Here is a 21122-nt window from a genome sequence, read left to right as displayed (position 1 = left end):
TTTTGTGTTCATTCATAAGAAGCATTAACAGGAATTTTAGGTAGTGAATGAAACTGAGGTCAACAGGGTGACATAAAGAATAAAACGAAATCAAGTTGAAGTTATTGTTGAGTTGAAAATTCGTGAGTGATATATCAGCCTTGCTAAGTGATGTTACTATAAATATTTTAGCTGAATACTTAAGGTGTCGCAATTAATTTTTTTTTATTTTCTGGTGATTAAAAGTAGAAATGAAATGAAGAACAAAAGGTTGTAAGCATCTCCTCAGACCCCTGAGTTCAAAATAAAAGGAGCGCGAGGAATTACCAAGTTTTATTTTTTTTGTATTTGTATTTCTTTTATGTTTATGTTTGAAGTCGCTGTTGAAAAATTAGGAAAAATATTCTCAACAAATCAAAGAGATTTTTGAGCAGCTTAAAACTTGCACACTAATATTGAACGGGCTGAATTGACTTAATTGGCTGAATAAAAGGTAGGAAATTTTGATACATATATCTTCTAAAACTCGACTCAGCATTACCCAATGAAAAGTTCGACTTATGGCGAGAAGAAATCCATTATTTTCGCGGTAGATGGGTGTAGGGATCGAAATCTGGTAAAGTATCGTATGGTAAAAAAAAATTTAACATTTATGCTCGTTGACAAGGTAATATTTCACACTAAAAAAATCGTTTGCTGTTTTTGTTTATTCCATTCAGTTGAGAGTTACAGAGTGTTCACAATGGACGTCAGCAAAGATAAAATTCGGTACATTTTACAGTTTTTCTTTGATAAATGCGTAAATCCATCTGAAATTGCGAACGATACTTACGGTGCCGATACTGTAACAGCTAATTACGTGCAATTTTATGTAGTTTCGTCGATTCCGTTCAGTCATTTTTTATGTTAAAGAAAATGTCGATAAAATCACAGTAATAATCGACTTGCATGTTAGTAGTTGTAGAATCGCCCAGGGGCTAAAAATCGACCATAAACCATTATCGCAATCGTTTTACGCAAAAATAATAGACTTCTTTTACCCCCAAACTTGGAACTTCTTTAAATAGGGGTTCACATATATTCATATAAAAATAACAATAACAATTTCATTTCAATATAATTCATTCCCACTCTATACATAAATCTCTATAAATATTTTCTCATTCCAGGGCCACTTGAACGTGTGCAAACATGACGCCACCCAGTGTCCGAATAAGTGTGGCGCTCAAATACCTCGCATCATGACGACCGATCACCTACAGTTCACCTGCAATATGCGGCGCACCAAATGCGAGTTCTGTCACAGTGAATTTTCTGGTGCTGGCCTTGAAGAGCATGCCGGCACATGCGGCCAGGAGCCCATATACTGTGAGGCCAAGTGCGGTCAACGTGTACTACGCGGCCGCATGACACTACACAAGTCAAAGGATTGTGCCAAACGGTTGCGTCGTTGTATACACTGCACACGTGAATTCTCCTGCGATACGCTACCACTGCATGTGGCCCAATGCCCACGAGCTCCAATGACTTGCCCACAGCGCTGTGATGCAGGTGCTATAGCGCGCGGCGATATGGAGGCACATTTGCGTGATGAATGCAAAGCTCTAGCGATCGCTTGTAGTTTCAAAGAAGCTGGTTGTCGTTTCAAGGGGCCACGTCACATGCTCGAGGCGCACTTGGAAGCGAATGCAGCTTCGCATTTGTCATTGATGGTGGCGCTGTCGTCGCGTCAGGGACAACAAATACAAATGCTTAAGACCGCCGTCTCAAAACTATCGATCAACTACACCGGCACATTGTTGTGGAAGATCACCGATTGGTCGGCGAAAATGACAGAAGCGCGCAGCAAAGATGGACTCGAATTGGTATCGCCGCCATTCTATACCTCGCAATATGGCTACAAATTGCAGGCTTCAATGTTTCTCAATGGCAATGGTCCCGGTGAGAACACGCACGTGTCGGTGTATATTAAAGTGCTGCCAGGCGAATACGATGCGCTTTTGAAGTGGCCATTCGCACATTCCATCACATTCACCCTCTTCGAACAGGGCGCCCAAAGCGGGCAAGGCGGTGTGGCTGAGTCGTTTGTGCCCGATCCAACATGGGAGAATTTCCAACGGCCATCGAACGAACCGGATCAGTTGGGCTTCGGATTTCCGCGTTTCATTTCACATGAAATGCTGCACAGACGGCCTTTCATCAAAGACGACACGGTATTTTTGCGTGTGAAGGTGGACCCCAGTAAAATTGTGTCGGTCTAAGTGCGGAGGCCGCATTGGGTCAATATGCGGTTTGGGGTACATATCTTTGCAATTGGCGAAATACGTTTTCATATGTTCGTATGTTTTTATTAACATTTAAATAAATACTGTGTATTTAAAGTAGTAATTAGCTATGTAAGAGAGTGTAAAAGACAAGAAAATGTCGTCTCAAGATAAATGAAACAAAAAGTCAGCAGTCAAAGCAGCTTCGCGAGCGTAGACAAGACAGCTACACTGCGCGCAAGCATAGGCTAAGTTTGGCAAACCAGCAGCAACGAAAAACAAAAATTGAAAGGAAAGATCTTACAGTGCAGTAAAGATTTTAATTTCGTAAGGAAGACAATGAAAGTCAGTTTTATACACACAAATACCATATTTTAAAACATATTTAAGTTGAATTGAGTAGCAATTTTTAAAAGCACCGCTGAATAAAATTGCGCAATTTTCAAAAACAACGAAATCAGACCAAAGTAAAGTTAATACAAACGAAAAAAGAGCAAGAAAAACTATTTTTAATTAGGAATGTAAGCAGAAGACCACTTCATGTTGAATGCAAAATTTGGCATAGAAAAGTTCGTGTCTTAATTCTTTTGTTACAACTAAGAAATAAAATTTCCGATTGATGAAATTCATTCATTTTAGTGAAAACACTTTCAAAAGATCTTCATTGGTTTAAATATGAACTCTTTTTAGGTTAGTTTTAAGCACGCGAAGAGAGAAATTTATAATTTGTTTTTTTTCTTTATTTTTTTGTTTTGTCCTTAATTTTTTATTTTTTGTGCAACTCCTAAAGTGGTGCACCATTTGTGTAAATATTCATTACGCGACAGTTAAATACTGTTTGAAAGTCAAGATTACTACATGAGAAGACATTTGGAGGAACAAAAATTTCGTTTTTACTTAAGTGTTGAAAATGATTACAATGGCAAATACATTTTCACAAACAGCATTAGTCATTAGTTATTAAGTTCAGTTGTGTCTGAGTAATTTCTAAAAGCATACAATGTCATACATACATACATATATATGTGTGTGTACACATTTATTTCATTTCTACAGCATACATACTAATGGTTATTAAACTCAAAAAATGTTTAATCATCTTTAAAAATACATTAAAAAAATATTATTTGAAAATTAAACGCTATATAAGGCCAAAAACTTAAACAAAAAATTGTGTGTTTTATTTAATCAAATTATAATACAATAATAACAGAAATATTGTCCGGAATCCGAGACAATAGGTCTGTCATGAAGCAAATACTTTGTAATAATTGCAAATTCTCCAAAAAACTTGCAAAGTAGGGGAAGGTGAGAGACTAAAATGGCTTTTAATTTTGAGCGAAAGTTGCAAGTTTTTACTGGATAAATTTTTACTTGTAATAATTTGCAAAGTAAAAAACACGAGTTAAAATTTGCGAATTGAGTCAAAATTCTAATTTCAAATAAAAATGGTGATTAAAATGAAGAATCTATTGTAAGTAAATATTTTTCAGTTAAAATTTATAAAGTTTATTTGAAGTCATGTATTAAATGTCTGGCTCTGGTGGCTAGGCACTTGAGATTCCTCAGCGTGCCCTTTGGGGATGGCTTGAGGAAATTCTCCAGCCTAGATTTTTTTCTCTCCTCTGCTACATCAATAGCACTGGATGGCTCCCTAAATTTTTTCGCATTATGGTATCAAAACGGCACGTAAGTGCTGCTTAAAGTGTACCTAGGGTACTCTTGCCATCTAACCTACCTAGCTACCATGTATTAAACAGGAATCGGGCAATGATATAGTATGTACTTTTACTGCAGTTTCCGAAATACAAATCGACAGCATTGAAGGAGGTATATTTTGTGTTTGTGAAGCAAGGAAAATATACAGCAAGCTGTGATTGCCACAACAAACCAATTGCTAATGAAATGTTCTTCATCTGACAGCGATGATTAAATGGAACTAATTATTGTGGACAAAATAAAATCATGTGATGTTAAGCTCGTTATTTTGCATTTTATTCGCTTTATATATATATATATATAATTGATATAATATTAGCTTTATTTCATTTTAATTTAATGCGTGGTAGCTTAACTGAAAATTTGTTTACTTTGGTGATTTTTCCCGCCAATAATTTAATCAGCTGCTCGTAAAACTTGCAATTTGTTACTGGTTTTCCGTTCATGCACTTTTTTCTTTTTGATATTTTTCTCTTTGATAGAGAATTGTCGGAAATTACAGTTACTGGCAATTTACTAGATAACTTTTACATGAACAGACCTAATATTTAATGGAAAAGCCCAAAGCATAGATGAGGTTACGATATGTGATTGCCCTGAAGGAAAAGAGAACGCACTTGAAAGAGAATTAAATTCATATAGTACATTGCGATACCGAGTGTGCTCGGGCAGTAATAATTGTAGCAGTGTTACTTTTTATGAGATAGCATTACTTTCTGTCACTAGCTAATCAAGCGTATTATAAAAGTTTTCGCTGTGGAACTGAAATGAAGAGGAAAATTAATTAAATAAATACTAATTTGAAGTTTATTTGTTGTTGTTGTAGCAACATAAACATTCCCCATACATATACAGGTAATGCTGCTGAGGTAACAGTCCTCGACCGGATATAAATCCGGGTCGCGTACGTAGAACCGACTGTCGTGGGAACGTTGAAGTTTAGTATTGTTTTTAGCACAAAATTAATTTCAAATGAAAAGAAGTTATTGATACAAATTTTCATATTTTTATACAAAACGTTTCACGCGAAATACTTTCTACAATATTGTCGCAAAAAATCAGCTGACTAACAGCAACAGGCCATCAAAAAAGTAGCAGAGTCGCAATATTGAGTCGCTCTAATTATTGAGTGTGACGAACATGCCCACCATTATAAGGGGAAAGGGGCTGAAAAAAAGAGACTTAGGTAATGGGGTACACAGAACGATTTGGCTATTTATGCTTTGTGCTGCTGATAAAATTTAGCAAGCGGGTGATATCCAAACCTCCGAATTTCTCAGGCCTAAGCCTTAGTCGCGCGAAAATGGAACAGCTGAAGTGAAGGGAGTAAAATATTTCCACTTGAACTTCCGCGCATCTGCCACAAACGGCGCTCAAGGTAAATTTGGCATTACCCCATCACCGCATGCACACCCGCATAGGACACCGACATCAATCGAAAGCTGGGGCTTTGTTTGCTAAATCCAAAGCAAATGCATGTTTTTTTTTTTTTAAGAACACATACGGCACCTCTTCCATAGCCCATAAACAAAAGGTAACTTCAACAATTTAATTTTTGTACCAAAACATGCTAATCACTCATACATCCAAACAGTCGCACGACGATAAATTGCATGTCCTCACTTTGCCAAGCACTATTGCTTTTACCCCCTGTAGGTACTATTGACGCAACGGATTGCACTGCGCTCACAGTATCAAACTGCGAAGAAGAAAAATACTTTTGCTCCGTTTACCAACAAAAGTTAAAAAACAAACTATATTATTAAACAAAAAAAGGGTAAAAAAGGTCAGTCTGAGAAGATTTTAGTGCTAATGAAAGTTTTTTTTACTCTTATAAAATTTGATAATTTGAAAGTGCAAATTTAATTTTTGGCTCCATTTAAGGTTATGCAAGAATATTAAATCTTTTTCTCTCAATTCTTCTTAAGATTGAAAACCTTTTTACACATTTTAAAAAGCCTTTGAATTTATTGAATGCGAATTAAAAGCATAGAGATGTAATCGTTTCTTCCGGTCATCAATCCTTAATGAGACATAGGACATTAAGAGTTGTATTCATTGTAAAAATAAGCAACAAAATACCAGAAAATACTAAAGACACCATACTGACATTTTTACAAAAAGAGTACCTTATCTCGTTACATAACTTCAAATATAGCAAATAAGTCGTTCCCTTAACAAAAGAGTCTCGCTTAACAAAAAAAAACTCATAAATTAAATTGTACATAAGCATAACACATTTATTAAAAAAAAAACACACATTTTAAAGAGAATTTGTCACGCATACAAAATTCTTTAAGTGATTCAATAAAAATTTGTTGGGTTTTTTTCTTTGAATGGGCATTTTGTGCGTTTTTATATCCAAAGCTAGGTAACACTGCAGTAGCGAGAGAGAGATTTGACTGACTGCCGAAAGCAGAAGAACACCAACAACACCTGCAATCGCGGGCAATGCCACCAGATGTTAAAAAAAAGTAAAGCTAAATAAAACTGGGTGAATTATTTAAATAATTATTAAAAAATGTATATTTTACAAAATTATAAACATTACATTTTAATTAGAACATCTAGAAAAATGAAATGAAGAAAGAACTAAAACTCCGAGACTAAATAACAAAAAAAATGCTAAATCAAATTACGAAAATGGTAATCTGGCCATACTGGAGCTAAAATCACGTAACTAGTTGTCAAATTCGTTGAGAGCAAAGTAACCGGACCACGATAGGCGCCATCTCATTATTCTCTCCATCGTGCATGGTAATGAACCATTTCTCTGTTGAGAATAGGACGATGAGAGGAAAAGTAAGATATTTGAAAGGGAGTGTTTCGAGTGTAATGTTTCTTGAAAGAGTCAAATCGATGATGGTGCTTCTTCGTGTTGTTGACTTATTAACGTCTGATGCACAATCGAAATTGAACATATCTTTCATGAATTTGATAAATGTTTCGTCATTTTTCACGTTTGTATAAATGTAACTTGATCAATTCCATTGCGATAACATTTACCTCCTTCTCTATATCCATACAAAATATCTATCAAACAAATACAATTAAAATTTTGTTTTGAAAATTGCAACCATTACATAAGTATTTTCTTATGACGTTGTCACGTTAAACTATCGTCAGTAAAACGACATTACAGACAACCTCTTTTTCATGAAGATATTCAGTGCAGTTATAAATAGCACCCGAGAAACTGATGACCGCAAAATATTAACCTTAACCTTAGCACGACTCTCAGAAGTGGAAACCGAATGTCAATAAATGAACGTAAGCGCACCATGTTATTTGACATCCAAACCTAACAAATTATCGCACAATCAAGATTATGGATTTCTACTGATATTATGAGTACATAAAATTCCGTACAAGTATAAGCTTCCATTTATAAAGTCTCCCTATAGACACAAATGTTAAATTCAATTGATAGGCAACTTTTTTAAGTACAAATTCGTGTAATATGCGCCCTTATCATAAAATGTTAACAGTTTTTTTAAAGCGTTTACGCATTTGCATAATAAACGTTGCCTGCTCAAAGAAATGCTCCGGAAACGATAACTTTCAATAGTCAGTGTCAGTTGGACTAATGGCACGAATGGAATTGGAATAAACGAGTGTCAATAACTTCCGCATGAGAAATATATCGCCAGTCGTGTATTTAGTGTACGATTGAATTACTGAAACAATAGAAATTTATTTTCTTAATATTTAATTTGATGAGAGGAACTTATTTATAATTACCCAAAGATTTTTTTAACCGACTTTATTTCACTTTTACACATTACTCTTTTTTCGATAAAACATTTAAACTAATGGTAGATTTGCCAAAAAACGATCACTTTGGAAATGCCTATAAAAGGCATATGAAAGACCTTCAAAACCACAACGATCAGATTGAATATACAGCAAATGAGAAACGTCCTCACACTTGTGAAATGTAATTACAGAGTCTCAGTAGTTTTAGTAATGCTCGATGATCAAAAAATAAAAGAGAAATATAGTTTTTACAATATTGTAAGCAGCTTTCTAACATCAATATTTTTTCATATATTATCTTCACTTAAAAAATACTCAGTTTTTAATAAATTATTTATTGATATATATTTGCGTGTATTGTGTTTGTGTAATCTGCCAAAAAAAAAAGAATCGGCAGCTCATAATTATTCCAAAGCAACGCATTCAAATCAATTTCGAACAATAAGCAGAATTCGATAGCTTATTGTGCAGTCCATTAATAAAACTTCACTCGGTTTATGTTATGTGTTAAATGTTAAAATACTTTGCAAACAAGGTTAGTTTTTTTATAAGGAAAAGTTTAATTTAAAATGCGCACCGTAGCATTTAGACCTGCATTCACTTCAGGAATAACAACAATCTGTTCAGTGTTTGCGCTCGCAACACCACTCACTGGCGGTTTTATCCCCATCAGTGCACATAACTTATTACGTATGGGACGCACTGTAATCAGAGGCAAACCCCAATCTGTCTCAGATAATAAATTCAATATCTCATCCATATTCTCTTCGGGAATGTTACAAGCATCACCATGCAGCGCTAGCGCTTCGTATAATTTAGTGGCACTCGTTTTGCGCACATGCACATGCGTGAGGCCGAGGAATATGGACATTTTAGACAGTATACGCTTGCAAATATTCGGCACTTGCACCAGCTGGCTATAGACACTTATGCTCGATACTAATTTGTAGAGTTTTTTGTGGCCTTTAATTTCGAGGTTCAGCAAGCGGTAGATATCTTCACCAAACGTATTTGAGTCATCCAATAGCACATCGTTTATGGTGCCTATTAATAAGATAATTTTTTTTAATGGGATACATTTGAGTGTATGCGTTTAATACTTACCTGAGCTTATTAATATATCTAAGAAGTTTAGCATAGGGTAGGTGACACGCTCATTCAAGACATTCTCTTGGAAATTGATGACAACTTCCTTACACAAACGTGGCACTTCTGCAGGATGTGTGCGTAGGAATTCAAATAATGCTACCGAAGAGTATTTTATCTAAAAACCGCGAGAAAAAATAATGAATACCCATAAAATCTTCGACTTCACTGTTATTCGAAAAAATCACGCTTTACTTACCAAGGATTCAGTCAACTGTCCAATGCTTGCGCTCAACCCGAGCAGCACTCTGCGAGAGTAGTCGGGCAACTCAAGTAGGGAACAAAACAGCGGGAATGTCTGATCGGCAAAGAGCCACAACACGCTATTAAAATCTTCAGGGAACACTTCCAGCAAGCGTTCATGTTGGCGAATGTGTGGTATAGGAGGAGTAGTGGTAATTATACGAGAGAGTAGCCGTCCGGCGAGGCCGCGTGTACGATCTATTTTCTCAACAGCTTGTTGCGTGAAGCCAAGTATAATTTGATGCACTTGCTCCGGCTGCAGTAATTCCTTTGGGCATGTTGTGATTATTTGGAAGAGCGCTGAAAAATAATTTTAGTTGCTTATTGGCTAAAAAGCAATTTATTTCAGTTTGCACACCATTCATTGCGGCTTCACGCACCCAAGCGCCAATATCACCACGATTATCTAATGTGTATTCATCCAAGGCCTTCAGCAGGCAGTTCACGACTTTGTTAAAGTACTGCGGATTGCCAAATGAAACTTAAAAAATAAAAAAAATGTTAATTATCTACAGAATTGGATAGTACGTATTTGTAGATCCAATATGACTTTTTTTCCTTATATTTATTTCAGAACTGAAATTTTTAACAAAATATGCCAAAATATTTGCGATTGTCCTCACCCGTGCTCTCTCTACCGAAACCCAAAGTCTGCACCACAGTGCTGAGTGCCTTGACACTATCACGCCTCGCCTCACTCCAAGTGCCCGTTGCCAGGGTTTCGTGTTGGTTTAACATCTCGCCAGTCGCAATAGTCGCTTGTGTTGGAGTGAGTGAGTATTTGATCAGACTTTCAAGTATATCATTTAAATGTGGTATAATCATAAAATCAGGCAACACCCCCAAAGCGCTTATATAGCCCATACGTATGTGCTCTTCCAAGCTGTTGTCAACGCCCCTTAGATATCCACGTATAATATCAGCGTTTCCAGCTGCACGATGTTCACCGTTATAATAGGATCGACAAAGCTCGGCGAACGCAGCTGTAGCGCCCTCGCGTATGGCTGCAGCTTTATTTAGCAAACATTTGTCCACTATATACTGCCAAGATTCTGAGAATTCGGTAATTGTTATTATTATTCTTTTTTTTTTGTAATATTATATTATATTATACCATTACTCCAGTATTATGTTAACTAGTTACTTACCCAGACAAGTGATTGATGTTTCGATGCGCGCCATGCTGCAATTCTTTATAAAATCGGTACAACAGTGCTTCATTATTTCGCCGCTCATACCGCGAAACGAGTCGCGTAGAACATACTTGGGTAACAACTCATTGAGATCGGTTAACAGCTGATTCGACAGTAATTTTTTGCTTGCCATCTCTTCCTCTTTCTTTTCGATCTTGCTCAGCGCCAACGTGATCTCACCAATGGCCAAGACAGTGCCATGTCGCATATTGACATCAATAGAATCTGACTTGCTAAAAAGTTGCCCCAAAACTACAGTGGACATGAACTCGGGCGCACGGAATGTCAGTTTGTGCAAAGCCTTCGCAGTCAATTCGCGTATTGTTGTGTCCCAATGATTCACTTTTCTTTCTATCAAATGATCGATCAACGGTTTTTGGTACTCTTCAAATTGTGAAATAAAATCAGCTACATTCAGGTAAGCATTTTGTCGCAAACCCACTGAAAAGAAATCAGTTTCTGTCGAAATTTCTATACCATGTGGAAAATTGCCTAGACGGCCGACACTTTCTTGGAATGCAGCTGCAGCGGCTCTTCGGCAATTTATTTCACGATCGAAAACAGCTACTGTCAACAGACCAGAAGATATTTGTTCTACGAAAGGTTGAAAATCCTCTGGATTGTATGAGCGCGCAAATGCCCAGCACATATAGCATGCAGCGTCGCGTATATGCTGGCCTACCGACATATAACCCTTCATTTCATCGTAAAAGAGTGCTTGCATCAACAGTGGCACCAGCGTACGCAAGCGATGTGGCAAAAGCAGTCCGCGCTTTGCCAACTCAGCCAACGCTAAACAAGCACCATGCCATGCCTCGTGCGGCTCTAGTGGATTTAGTATGTCAATGACTGAGCCAATTACTTCGTCAGCTAGCTCCTTGCTGAGACGGTTGGTGACACGCCCTATACCTTTAGCAGCGCTCCAACGAATATCACTGCCACCGCTACGTAGTGCCTGCAACAATTCCTCAATGACCTCCTCAATAGCATCGGGCACAACGATTTCTTCCCCATCATCTTTTTCACTCTCAGGATCATTGTCATTTCTGCCAGCACTTTCCTCAGTGGCGGTGTTGGTATTCTTATTCAGATTCATTGCCAACGAACGAGTACCTAGAAGTGATCATATATGAGAGTTTTTCAAAAATTCGTATTTAAATGATTTTCATTTACCCCGCTTGTAGCGCCAACCAGCCAATCTCGGCTTTAAGTATACCAAACCTATGCGCTGTACAATCTTTATGTAGCTTTTGTATTTTAAAAAGTCATTGCTCTCCTTATACTGTAAGCTAACGATCCAATGGAGCAATTTGTCGGCGTATGGCAGCAAATCTTCGCGTTTACCGTGCTTCAAAATGTCTGCAACAGCAGCTAATTCACCGAATTTTGCATCACTAGACTCTGATTGATGTTGGTCCATCACCCAATCCAAATAACGCTCCAAGTAGACATCTTTGATATCTGCGCGCACTAAATACTTTGCTGCCAAATAAGCAGCAATATTACTACACGTGTCATTTGTAGCGGAATATAGCTGACAGAGATCAAAAATACGTTCCATTTTCGATTTGTTCTGCGTATGATTCAACATTTTTGTGGAGCCAACACAGTTACCAGCTGTGTTTGACTCGCTTTTGGATGTGGTGTATGCATCCAAACGTGACATATGAAAAGGATTCAATACCAATATCGACATCCAAAGCAACAGCACATAACGCGTCTCCCAATGATTATATTCATTTGGATTTTGACGCTCGAGCAGATCTAATGCGAATTCCAAGTCAGTCAGCTCATGTGGCAAAAACTTCACCAACACCTTATAAGTACGTACTTTACTAATAATATACAAATATTTGAAGGCGGCATGTACAGTTCCTTCTGGCAACGCCCGATTGCGAACTCTCTCCAGAAGCCGCTCCAACAACACGTTCAAATGAGGATCGAGCAAATGTGGCTGTTCTTGGTATCTAAGGTATAAACAGCGGTCTATAGTCGCTTGCCATTATTTCAATTGCATTACACTCTTACCTCGACAAAACTTCTGTGTACTGCTCGTATTCTTTTTCAAAGCCCGGCGCATCACAGTCCTTCATTGTATCGATCATTTCGAGTACTTGCTCCAATTCCGTGAATTGTTCCAACGTATTCGAGGGACCTTCATCGTCCTTCAGTTCTTCGCATTGCATCATTATTAGACAGTTTTTATTTTACTATTTTACTTAAAAATTTTGGATGATTTTTATAGTTTTTTTAACAGCAGGTTACTGAGTGTGATTATAGTGTTTTTCAGATCAACATTAAATTATTGACTTGCTTTGTTGTTGCTTTGCATGTTGAGTTTTGTTGACTATTTTTCATTTACAACCGTTCCTAAACCAGATGACACATTCTAATACACCAGCGAACATTTTCGCTGGCAGTATTTTCTTTAGAAGTGGAATGGAAATGAAATGAAATGAACGGAAATGATATCAACATTATAACATATTTCCACAACGGCGCCATTCGTAATTCAATCTCAATCTATATCCTCCTTATCATTTATCTAAAATATATCGTAAAAAGCTATTAAACCCAAAAAAAAAAATATTGTTATAATTTTTTCAAATGGAACATCTCTCTATAACTCCTCTGAGTTCGATCACTGGATTGTTAAATAAAACTCATATATTAAAGGCAAACAATTTGCCAGTTTTTTTTTTAATTTCCCTACTAAATCACTTTAAACGTTCACACGTCCAACTTAACACTTTGTTGCTCGATAACGAGCTAATAATACGTTCACATATGCATTAATCACCTATAAATCCACCAAATTAATCTACCCGTTCACATATGGCAGATTACCTGCAAAATTGACAATCAGCTGTCAATACTGTTGCGAAAGGTTTTTCTTCATAGAAATTATTTTGGTGGAATATTTCGGTGTTTTTGGTTTCTTTAATTATTACTAACGATATGAAGAAAAGACAAGGAGAAGGAATAGCTAATTTTGTCGCGCAATTGGCTACTAGTAATAAACAGTTGGAGGAGGCATTCGAAATTCCACATTATATTTTATAATAAGTAATAAGTAATTTATGGACATACGCTTTTTTCCGTTATATGAATGCATAGTTAACAAAACCTAACATACATTTTATTAGAATTATGTCTACAAACCTGTTTTCTTTGCCAGCATCCATTTTATTTAGTTTTTACTTTGACGTTTTTCTTTCCACGCATGAAAATAAGGATCTATGAAACAGAAAATACAGGGTTGTATGTCAAAAAGTATGGTTGTAATCTAGGATTATTTTTTTATCTCAGATTTTGGGAGAAAAATTTTGTATGGGAAATCTTCCAGGACAAGCAACCTGCCAAATCACTTGAAGCCATAGATACATCTACTGAAGTAAGTGTTTCTTTGTAGATATTTGTAATATGTAAGTCTTTTAGTCCGTCTATGGTTATGGTTTTGTGCTAAAGTTGGTTAGTGGATGCCTTATGATTTCAAGCGTTTATTGTATTCTTAACTTATATTGCTATTCCTGACTTTGCATACGTCAAATCTTTGTTGTGGTGACAAATTTGATAGTTCGGTAGGTGAAGTAATTGTTGGTTTTTGTTTATTATAAGAGTTTCCTGTAATAATACGATATCTGGATTATGTGTGGAAGTTAAGGATTCCAGTCCAAATGTATTATTAATAAATCCTTGAATATTCCATTGTATTATTGAGAGGTTTAAACCAAAATCCATTTACGATCTTTTTGTGTGTATTAGGTGTGATGACGTTTAGCTCAGGTAGTATAGTTCCCTACTTGTGGTTTTTCCCATATTATTATCTTTTGTGTGTGGTGATCATATTGTTTTTTTGTGTATTTTGTTTTGCTGGATTTTCTGTTTGTGTGTATCTGATAGTGTCTGCATTTGTTACCTTAGTTTCTTTGTTTAAATCAATCTTCTTTTGTGTGCTGTTAATTGTTTGCGGGCTATTGTTTGGTAGTTTGCTTTGGTTTGTTCTTGTGTTCGTTGTTTCGTTTTGCTTCTCTGGGTTTTTTGTTATATTAGGTTTGGTGTTTTTAACTATTTGTGCCATTGTTGATTTTGTTGTTCGCTTTGAGAAAGGCTCTATTTGGTAGGCGGAAGGGTTACTGTTACATATTCGGTTCCATGTTAAGTTATGTTATGTTATGTTATGTTGTGTTATGTTATGTTATGTTATGTTATGTTATGTTATGTTATGTTATGTTATGTTATGTTATGTTATGTTAATGTTACCTCATTCTCTATATCCATACAAAACATCTATCAAACAAATAATATTAAAATTTTCTTTTGAAAAATGCAACCATTCAATCAGTATTTTCTTATGACGTTATCACGTTAAACTATCGTCAGTAAACCGACTTTACAGACAACCTCTTTTTTTTATTATATATGAAGGAAAAAATGTATGGTAATATTTACCACATACCTTATAAGATATGTTGTATACTAATATATGTATATAAACATGCATATACATATACAATTTCGCGCAATTTACAAAAAGAACAAATCTAAATACAAAGATGCATACAAGTCATATGGACATATCAAATATACGAATCTATTCCGTACGCAAGCAAATGTAAGCTAATGTGCTTGAACTGCAAGCGAGAGCGCGGAACGAACGACAAAGAGCACAATCGGCCCCGGCGTTCGGCAACGTTCGACATCTGGCTCTGTCCTACTTGAGTGAGCATATATATGTATGTATATGCGCATTTGTATATAAATTCACATACTTGTATTTGCATATGCCTTCTTCCTGTGTGCATGGTAACGAACCAATTCTCTGTTGAGAATAAACGATGATAGAAAAAGTAGGAAATGAAAGGGAGTGTTTCGAGTTTAAAGTGTCTTGAAAAAGGCAAATCGATGATGGTGCCTCTTAGTGTTGTTGACTTATTAACGTCTGATGCACAATCGAAATTGAAGATATCTTTCATGAATTTGATAAATGTTTCGTAATTTTTCACGTTTGTGTAAATGTAACTTGACCTATTCTAATGCAATTCCATTTACCTCCTCCTCTATATCCATACAAAATATCTATCAAACAAATAAAATTCAAATTTTGTTTTGAAAATTGCAACCATTCCATCAATATTTTCTTATGACGTTGTCACGTTAAACTATCGTCAATAAACCGACTTTACAGACAACCACTTTTTTTATAATCGAATAATGCTTTCACATATGCATTAATCACCCATAAATCCACCAAATTAATCTACCCGTTCACATATGGCAGATTACCTGCAAAATTGACAATCAGCTGTCAATACTGTTGCGAAAGGTTTTTCTTCATAGAAATTATTTTGGTGGAATATTTCGGTGTTTTTGGTTTCTTTAATTATTATTAACGATATGAAGAAAATACAAGGAGAAGGAATAGCTAATTTGATTGCGCCTTTGGGCGCTAATAATAAACAGTTGGAGGAAATCCGTATGCGACGTTCACTGAGGTTGCAAAAAATTATGGCAGCAATGCGCATGGGATATTCTATATTACATTTTATAATAAGTAATAAGAGGACAAAACGTTTATGGACACAGGTTTTTTCTGTAAAATGATTCCATAATTAATAATATTTAACAAAAAAATTATTAGAATCGTGTTTACAGACATTTTTTCTTTGCCGGTATCCATTTCATTTAGTTTTATTTGGATGTTTCTCCTTGCATTCGTAATAATAATTATCGATAACACAGAAAATACAGGGTTGTATGTCAAAAAGTATCGTTATTATCTAGGATTATTTTATAATCTCAGATTTTTGGGGAGAATTCGCGCTTTTTAATTACGGATTTTGAGCTAAGCGCGAAAAAGTAGATCATCTAATAACTTATATGTGAACGTATTTTTAGATTTCGGGAGAGAAATTTTGTATTGGCAATCTCGTTTTTTAATTACGGATTGCGAGTTAAGCATGAAAAAATATATTTTCTTCTATATCTTGTTGTTAAATTGTAGTGAACATTTAACAAAAAAATTCAGAGGAATATTCCGGCGATAGGTTCTGTTCCTCCCCAAAATGAGGAATGGGCCAGGACTGAATCTTCTCTATCAATTCAACATTCTCTGTTTAAATTCAATGCCGTAAAATTTAGATAATAAAAAAGTTTTCTTATAAAAAGTTCTCCCTGCAATTAGTAAATTTGTTTCTTTGCAACAATACCACCTTGTGTTCAATTCCAGTGCATTCCACAGAGCAGGCGATTTATGAATTACACGACTATTGCTTGTTACAAAAGGAGTTGTGAATGACAAGTATAAAGGCAGTAAATTTTTAAGTTATTTTTTAGTTTCAAGCCAAATTTCGTTAATAGAAGCAAATTATTTAGTGAGTACGTTTAAGTGTTCAGTTAGAAATGGAGACAGCGCCAACCGCTGAACTTGTGTATCAGGGCATCTGCACCCTTTTTCATAACAGCAACCCAAAAGAAAAAGAAAAAGCCAACAAATGGTTGGAAGATTTCCAGAAGTCGGTGAGTTATCAATTAAATATGATAGAGTGGAAAATTCAGCTTTGTATTTGAACATCTATTAATAATATATTTCGCTAATTTTCAGATATATTCATGGACTATTGCGGACGAGCTACTACAGCAGAAACGCGATTTGCACTCGTGTTATTTTGCAGCGCAGACGATGCGAAATAAAATACAAAACTCGTTCAACGAACTCCCACCTGCATCACACGAATCTCTGCGAGATTCATTAATTGCCCACATCGGGCAAATCACCAATGAAACCGATGCAGTAATTGTAACTCAGCTGAGTCTCGCTGTTGCTGACTTGGCATTACTAATGGCTGCTTGGAAGCAACCTATTATCGATTTGTTAGATTTGTTGTCACCACAACCACAAGCTGTTTGGCCTTTGTTGGAGATACTCACACTGATACCAGAGGAGATAGACTCACGATATTTACGTTTGGGCTCCAATCGACGTGAAGAGATACATAAGCAATTAGATGCTGCTGCACCAAAAGTGCTTGAGTTTCTGTGTGTGTGTTTACAACGTCAAGATTGCAGTCAAGAACTTCTCATAAATTGCACGCTCCGGTGTTTCAGCTCCTGGGTAGCAGTGCAAGCAATACCCATCCAGCACTTCACAGAGAACCCAGTGGGGCAACAAGTTTTTCAACTACTCAACAGCGGAGAAACATCACGGAAATTGCATGACACGTGCACCGAGTGTTTATGCGCTTTGCTTAGCTGTATTGAGGCAAATACTACCCGTTTTAGCCTACAACCGGCAATGGAAACAAAAATTTTTAATGCAGTTTGTTCACTGGAGACGGCGTATCATATTAGTGTGGCACACGAAGACATAGACAAAACGATGAACTATTGCCGTATATTTACGGTGTTATGTGAGGCTTTCTTTTACGAAATGCTTTCTCAGGAGGATATACCACATTATTCTATTAAAGGACTGGATCTGGTGCTGATGTGCGTGGGTCACTTTGATTACGAAGTGGCGGAAATTACATTCAATTTGTGGTATAGGCTAAGTGAGGATCTTTTTCAACGTTATAATGACAAATTGACAACGCATTTTAAACCACACATTGAGCGCCTTTTGGGTGCACTTTATCGTCATGCGCAAATGGACGCCGATCATGATGGGCTAATTGAAGAAAACGATACATTTAATGTAAGTATGAAGATGTAAGTAAAGAATTTATTTGTAAACCTCTATTTTCCCCCTGTTGTTTCAGGAATTCAGACGCAAAGTGTCTGATCTTATTAAGGATGTGGCTTTTATCGTTGGTTCAGGCGCATGTTTCAAGCAAATGTTCCTCCTTTTACAAGCACCAAATACCACTTGGGAGTCGACAGAGTCCGCATTGTTTATAATGCAAAATGTTGCCAAAAATATAATACCGTAAGTGTTATGAATTCAACTAATCGTATTTTCTAATTAAAAAAAATGTCTTATTTTAACTTTCTTTTAGTGATGAGAATGAAGTCATACCTAAAGTAGTGGAAGCCATACTTAACCTGCCCGATAATACCCACATTGCAGTACGCTATACCTCTATTATGTTGCTGGGAGAGCTGTGCGATTGGATCGAAAATCATCCAGCCTCACTGGAGGCAGTACTAAATTTCCTGCTTTATTCGCTACAACAGAAGAATGGTTTAGCTGCCGCCGCAGCGATAGCGCTCACCTCGATATGTTCGGCTTGCCGGCAAAATATGATTTGTCACATTAGTGGTCTCGTGGAAATTGCACGTAGTCTGGACAGTTTTGAAATCAACAACGACTTGGCCATCGGTCTCCTTAAAGGCATTTCATTGATACTATCACGCCTGCATCGCACGCAACTGGAAAGCGCAATGCGTGAAATCATCTCCTTTCAATTGCAACCGTTGGCACAAATGGTTGAGATGTCGCCAGCCACCATGGCAACAATGCAGAAGGGCGAACGCACCGATCCAGCTTATTGGATTGATCGTGCTTGTGCAGTTATACGTCACACAAATCCTGACATTGCCGATAGTGAACTGCATCCAACTTTGCAGATACTCACCGATGCCTGGCCATTGTTAACTCAAGTTATGGATAAATATCAGACTGAAGTACGTATCATGGAACGTACTTGCAGGCTCATACGTTACGGTGTACGCATGGTACGGAAGCAAGCTTCACTTTTGGTTGAACCATTGGTCAAGCAAATGATATCCATCTATGCGTTACATCACCATAGTTGCTTTTTGTATCTCGGATCAGTACTAGTCGACGAATTCGCCAAGGCCGGCGAATGTATACCAGGTGCGTAACAATGGCAACATTTCGCTTATCTTAACATACTCATTTCATGTAATTTAATTTAATCATTTAATAATTCATGAACTGAACTTTTGTGGCACCAGAAAGATTAAAAATAACAACATGAACATGAAAATCTGTATACTGAAAACGAAATGGCAGACTCTTTTTTTCAATAAATAATTAAATATTCCCTTGCCTTCCAATAGGTCTACTGGAAATGCTGAAAGCATTTATTGAACCCACCTTCAGCATGTTGCAAGTGGAAAATGGTCTCAAAAATAATCCGGATACCGTTGATGACTTCTTTCGGCTTTGCTCGCGCTTTATCGAATGCTGCCCCGTACCGTTCCTACAAAGCGCACTCGTCACACCCATCTTCCAATGTGCTCTGTTAGCCTGCACACTCGATCATCGGGAAGCCAATTCATCGGTGATGAAATTCTTTTGTAACCTTTTGAAATGGGGACGAAATTCGAATCAGCGTCAACCAGAATGTCGTCCATTGGTGAAGGAGATTGCGCAACAAAACGGCGAAGCATTGATTATGAATCTCATACATGCCTCAGTCTATTGTTTGCACTCTTACATGTTGTCCGATGTGGCAGATGTAATGTTCGAATTGAAATCGGTTGTGACACAGGAGCAAATGCAGACGTACGTGAAGACAGCACTGGATGCGTTGCCAAAGCGAAATAGTGGCGGATATGTGACGGCGACGCAACAGCAATTGGATGATTTCACTGCCGCATTGCTAGGGTATGTAGAAGGAACTCCAAAAACCCAGAATTTCAATTACATACTTATTATGTTGAACAAATATTAATTGATGTTTATTCCCCATTTAATAAAATTTTCTGTTTTACAGCGCTGACACTCCCAAAACGATAACCATGGCGCTAAAGAACTTCACACGCTTGTACCGCTAATTTAGAAACACACACACAACAATAATGCGCAAATCATACTATAATTTATATAGAAAATGTTTTGTTTTGCATACTTGATGTATTTAACGAAAGTGAAAAATTTGTTAAACTGCAAAAAAATGGAAATGTCAATGATTGCACAGCAGGAATTTCCACCAAGTCAACTTGAAACGACTGACCATACTCCAGAAGTATGTAATAATTAGTTCATTTATGTAACTAACAATGGATTTTAGTTCTAAAATCTGACAATGTATGAGTACAAGGCAATTCCAACGTAGAAAGTTGAATTATACATAATAAAGCAAAATGTGTAGTAAATATACATACTTAGCCAAACAAAACCAAGTCGTCGGTGTGGTTGGAAATATAAAAGAGAAAATGTTAGTGTGCGTCTATTGTGAAAAGGCTTAGAAAGTAATGCTTATAGTTTATTTTTAGTAGAAAGGACATCAAAAAAAGAAACCATACTTACAATTCAACGGTTAAATTAATTAATTTTTAACTTGAATATATGTATATTGAAATTTTTAATGTTAAATAAACGTGACCGAAAGAAATGAAAATTGTGCTTTGTTCTATTTTGTATAAAGGGTGAACAGATTGCAGGTACTTTTTCCAATAGGGTGACGCATGACTACTGTCAAACTAAATATCTACACAATTTTTTCGGTACTCATTGGCGTTTCATGCTTGGAAGGGCTTACGCCTCAACAACGTTTACAAATCGTACAGTTGCATTGCGAAAATCGACGCTCAGTGAAAAGTTTTCATCGCGCGCGCTCAGACCAGCTTATGGTGTACAGCGATGAGCCCCATTTTTGGCTTAACGGCTACGTAAATAAGTAAAATTTCCGTATTTGGGCTGAAAAGCAATCCGAAGACGTTCAAGAGCAGCCATTACATTCGTACTTAAAACCGTTTGGTGCGGTCTATGGGCTAGAGAAATCATCGCTATCATGCCGTAAAAAACGCCTTTTTGATACCGGAAATTGAAGCCCGTAACCTCCACAACATTCGGTTCCAACAAGTCGGCGGACGGCGCTACTTGCCATTCATCTCTCCTCTCAGACCGCGGTCT

General features: G+C 36.7%; 3 protein-coding genes across 3 annotated transcripts in view; 2 read left to right on the top strand and 1 right to left on the bottom strand.

Annotated features, from left to right (window-relative positions):
- The window catches only part of LOC128865248 (TNF receptor-associated factor 4), a 35499-nt gene extending 32198 nt beyond the window's left edge, over positions 1-3301 (top strand). Inside the window, exon 3 of the mRNA XM_054105389.1 lies at positions 1149-3301. Coding sequence (XP_053961364.1) covers positions 1149-2240 — 1092 coding nt within the window. The 3' untranslated portion in view covers positions 2241-3301. The remainder of the gene's footprint in view (positions 1-1148) is intronic.
- A 4809-nt stretch (positions 3302-8110) lies between these two features.
- Positions 8111-12698, bottom strand: LOC128863266 (tubulin-specific chaperone D). The gene is made up of 8 exons (XM_054102358.1): positions 12329-12698; positions 11474-12267; positions 10256-11413; positions 9731-10159; positions 9466-9588; positions 9064-9407; positions 8823-8982; positions 8111-8762 (listed from the first exon to the last, which is right to left on the bottom strand). Exons 1-8 carry the CDS (start codon positions 12487-12489, stop codon positions 8278-8280), a joined length of 3654 nt encoding a protein of 1217 aa, XP_053958333.1. The 5' UTR covers positions 12490-12698; the 3' UTR covers positions 8111-8277.
- Positions 12699-16536: 3838 nt separating this feature from the next.
- Positions 16537-20607, top strand: LOC128863697 (transportin-3). The gene is made up of 6 exons (XM_054102976.1): positions 16537-16819; positions 16905-17993; positions 18058-18224; positions 18295-19115; positions 19322-19871; positions 19981-20607. Exons 1-6 carry the CDS (start codon positions 16703-16705, stop codon positions 20039-20041), a joined length of 2805 nt encoding a protein of 934 aa, XP_053958951.1. The 5' UTR covers positions 16537-16702; the 3' UTR covers positions 20042-20607.
- The last annotated feature ends 515 nt before the right edge of the window (positions 20608-21122 follow it).

The sequence above is a fragment of the Anastrepha ludens genome, chromosome 5, assembly GCF_028408465.1.
Source record: "Anastrepha ludens isolate Willacy chromosome 5, idAnaLude1.1, whole genome shotgun sequence".
Lineage (NCBI taxonomy): Eukaryota > Metazoa > Arthropoda > Insecta > Diptera > Tephritidae > Anastrepha > Anastrepha ludens.
This window is presented reverse-complemented; position numbering and strand designations above follow the sequence as displayed.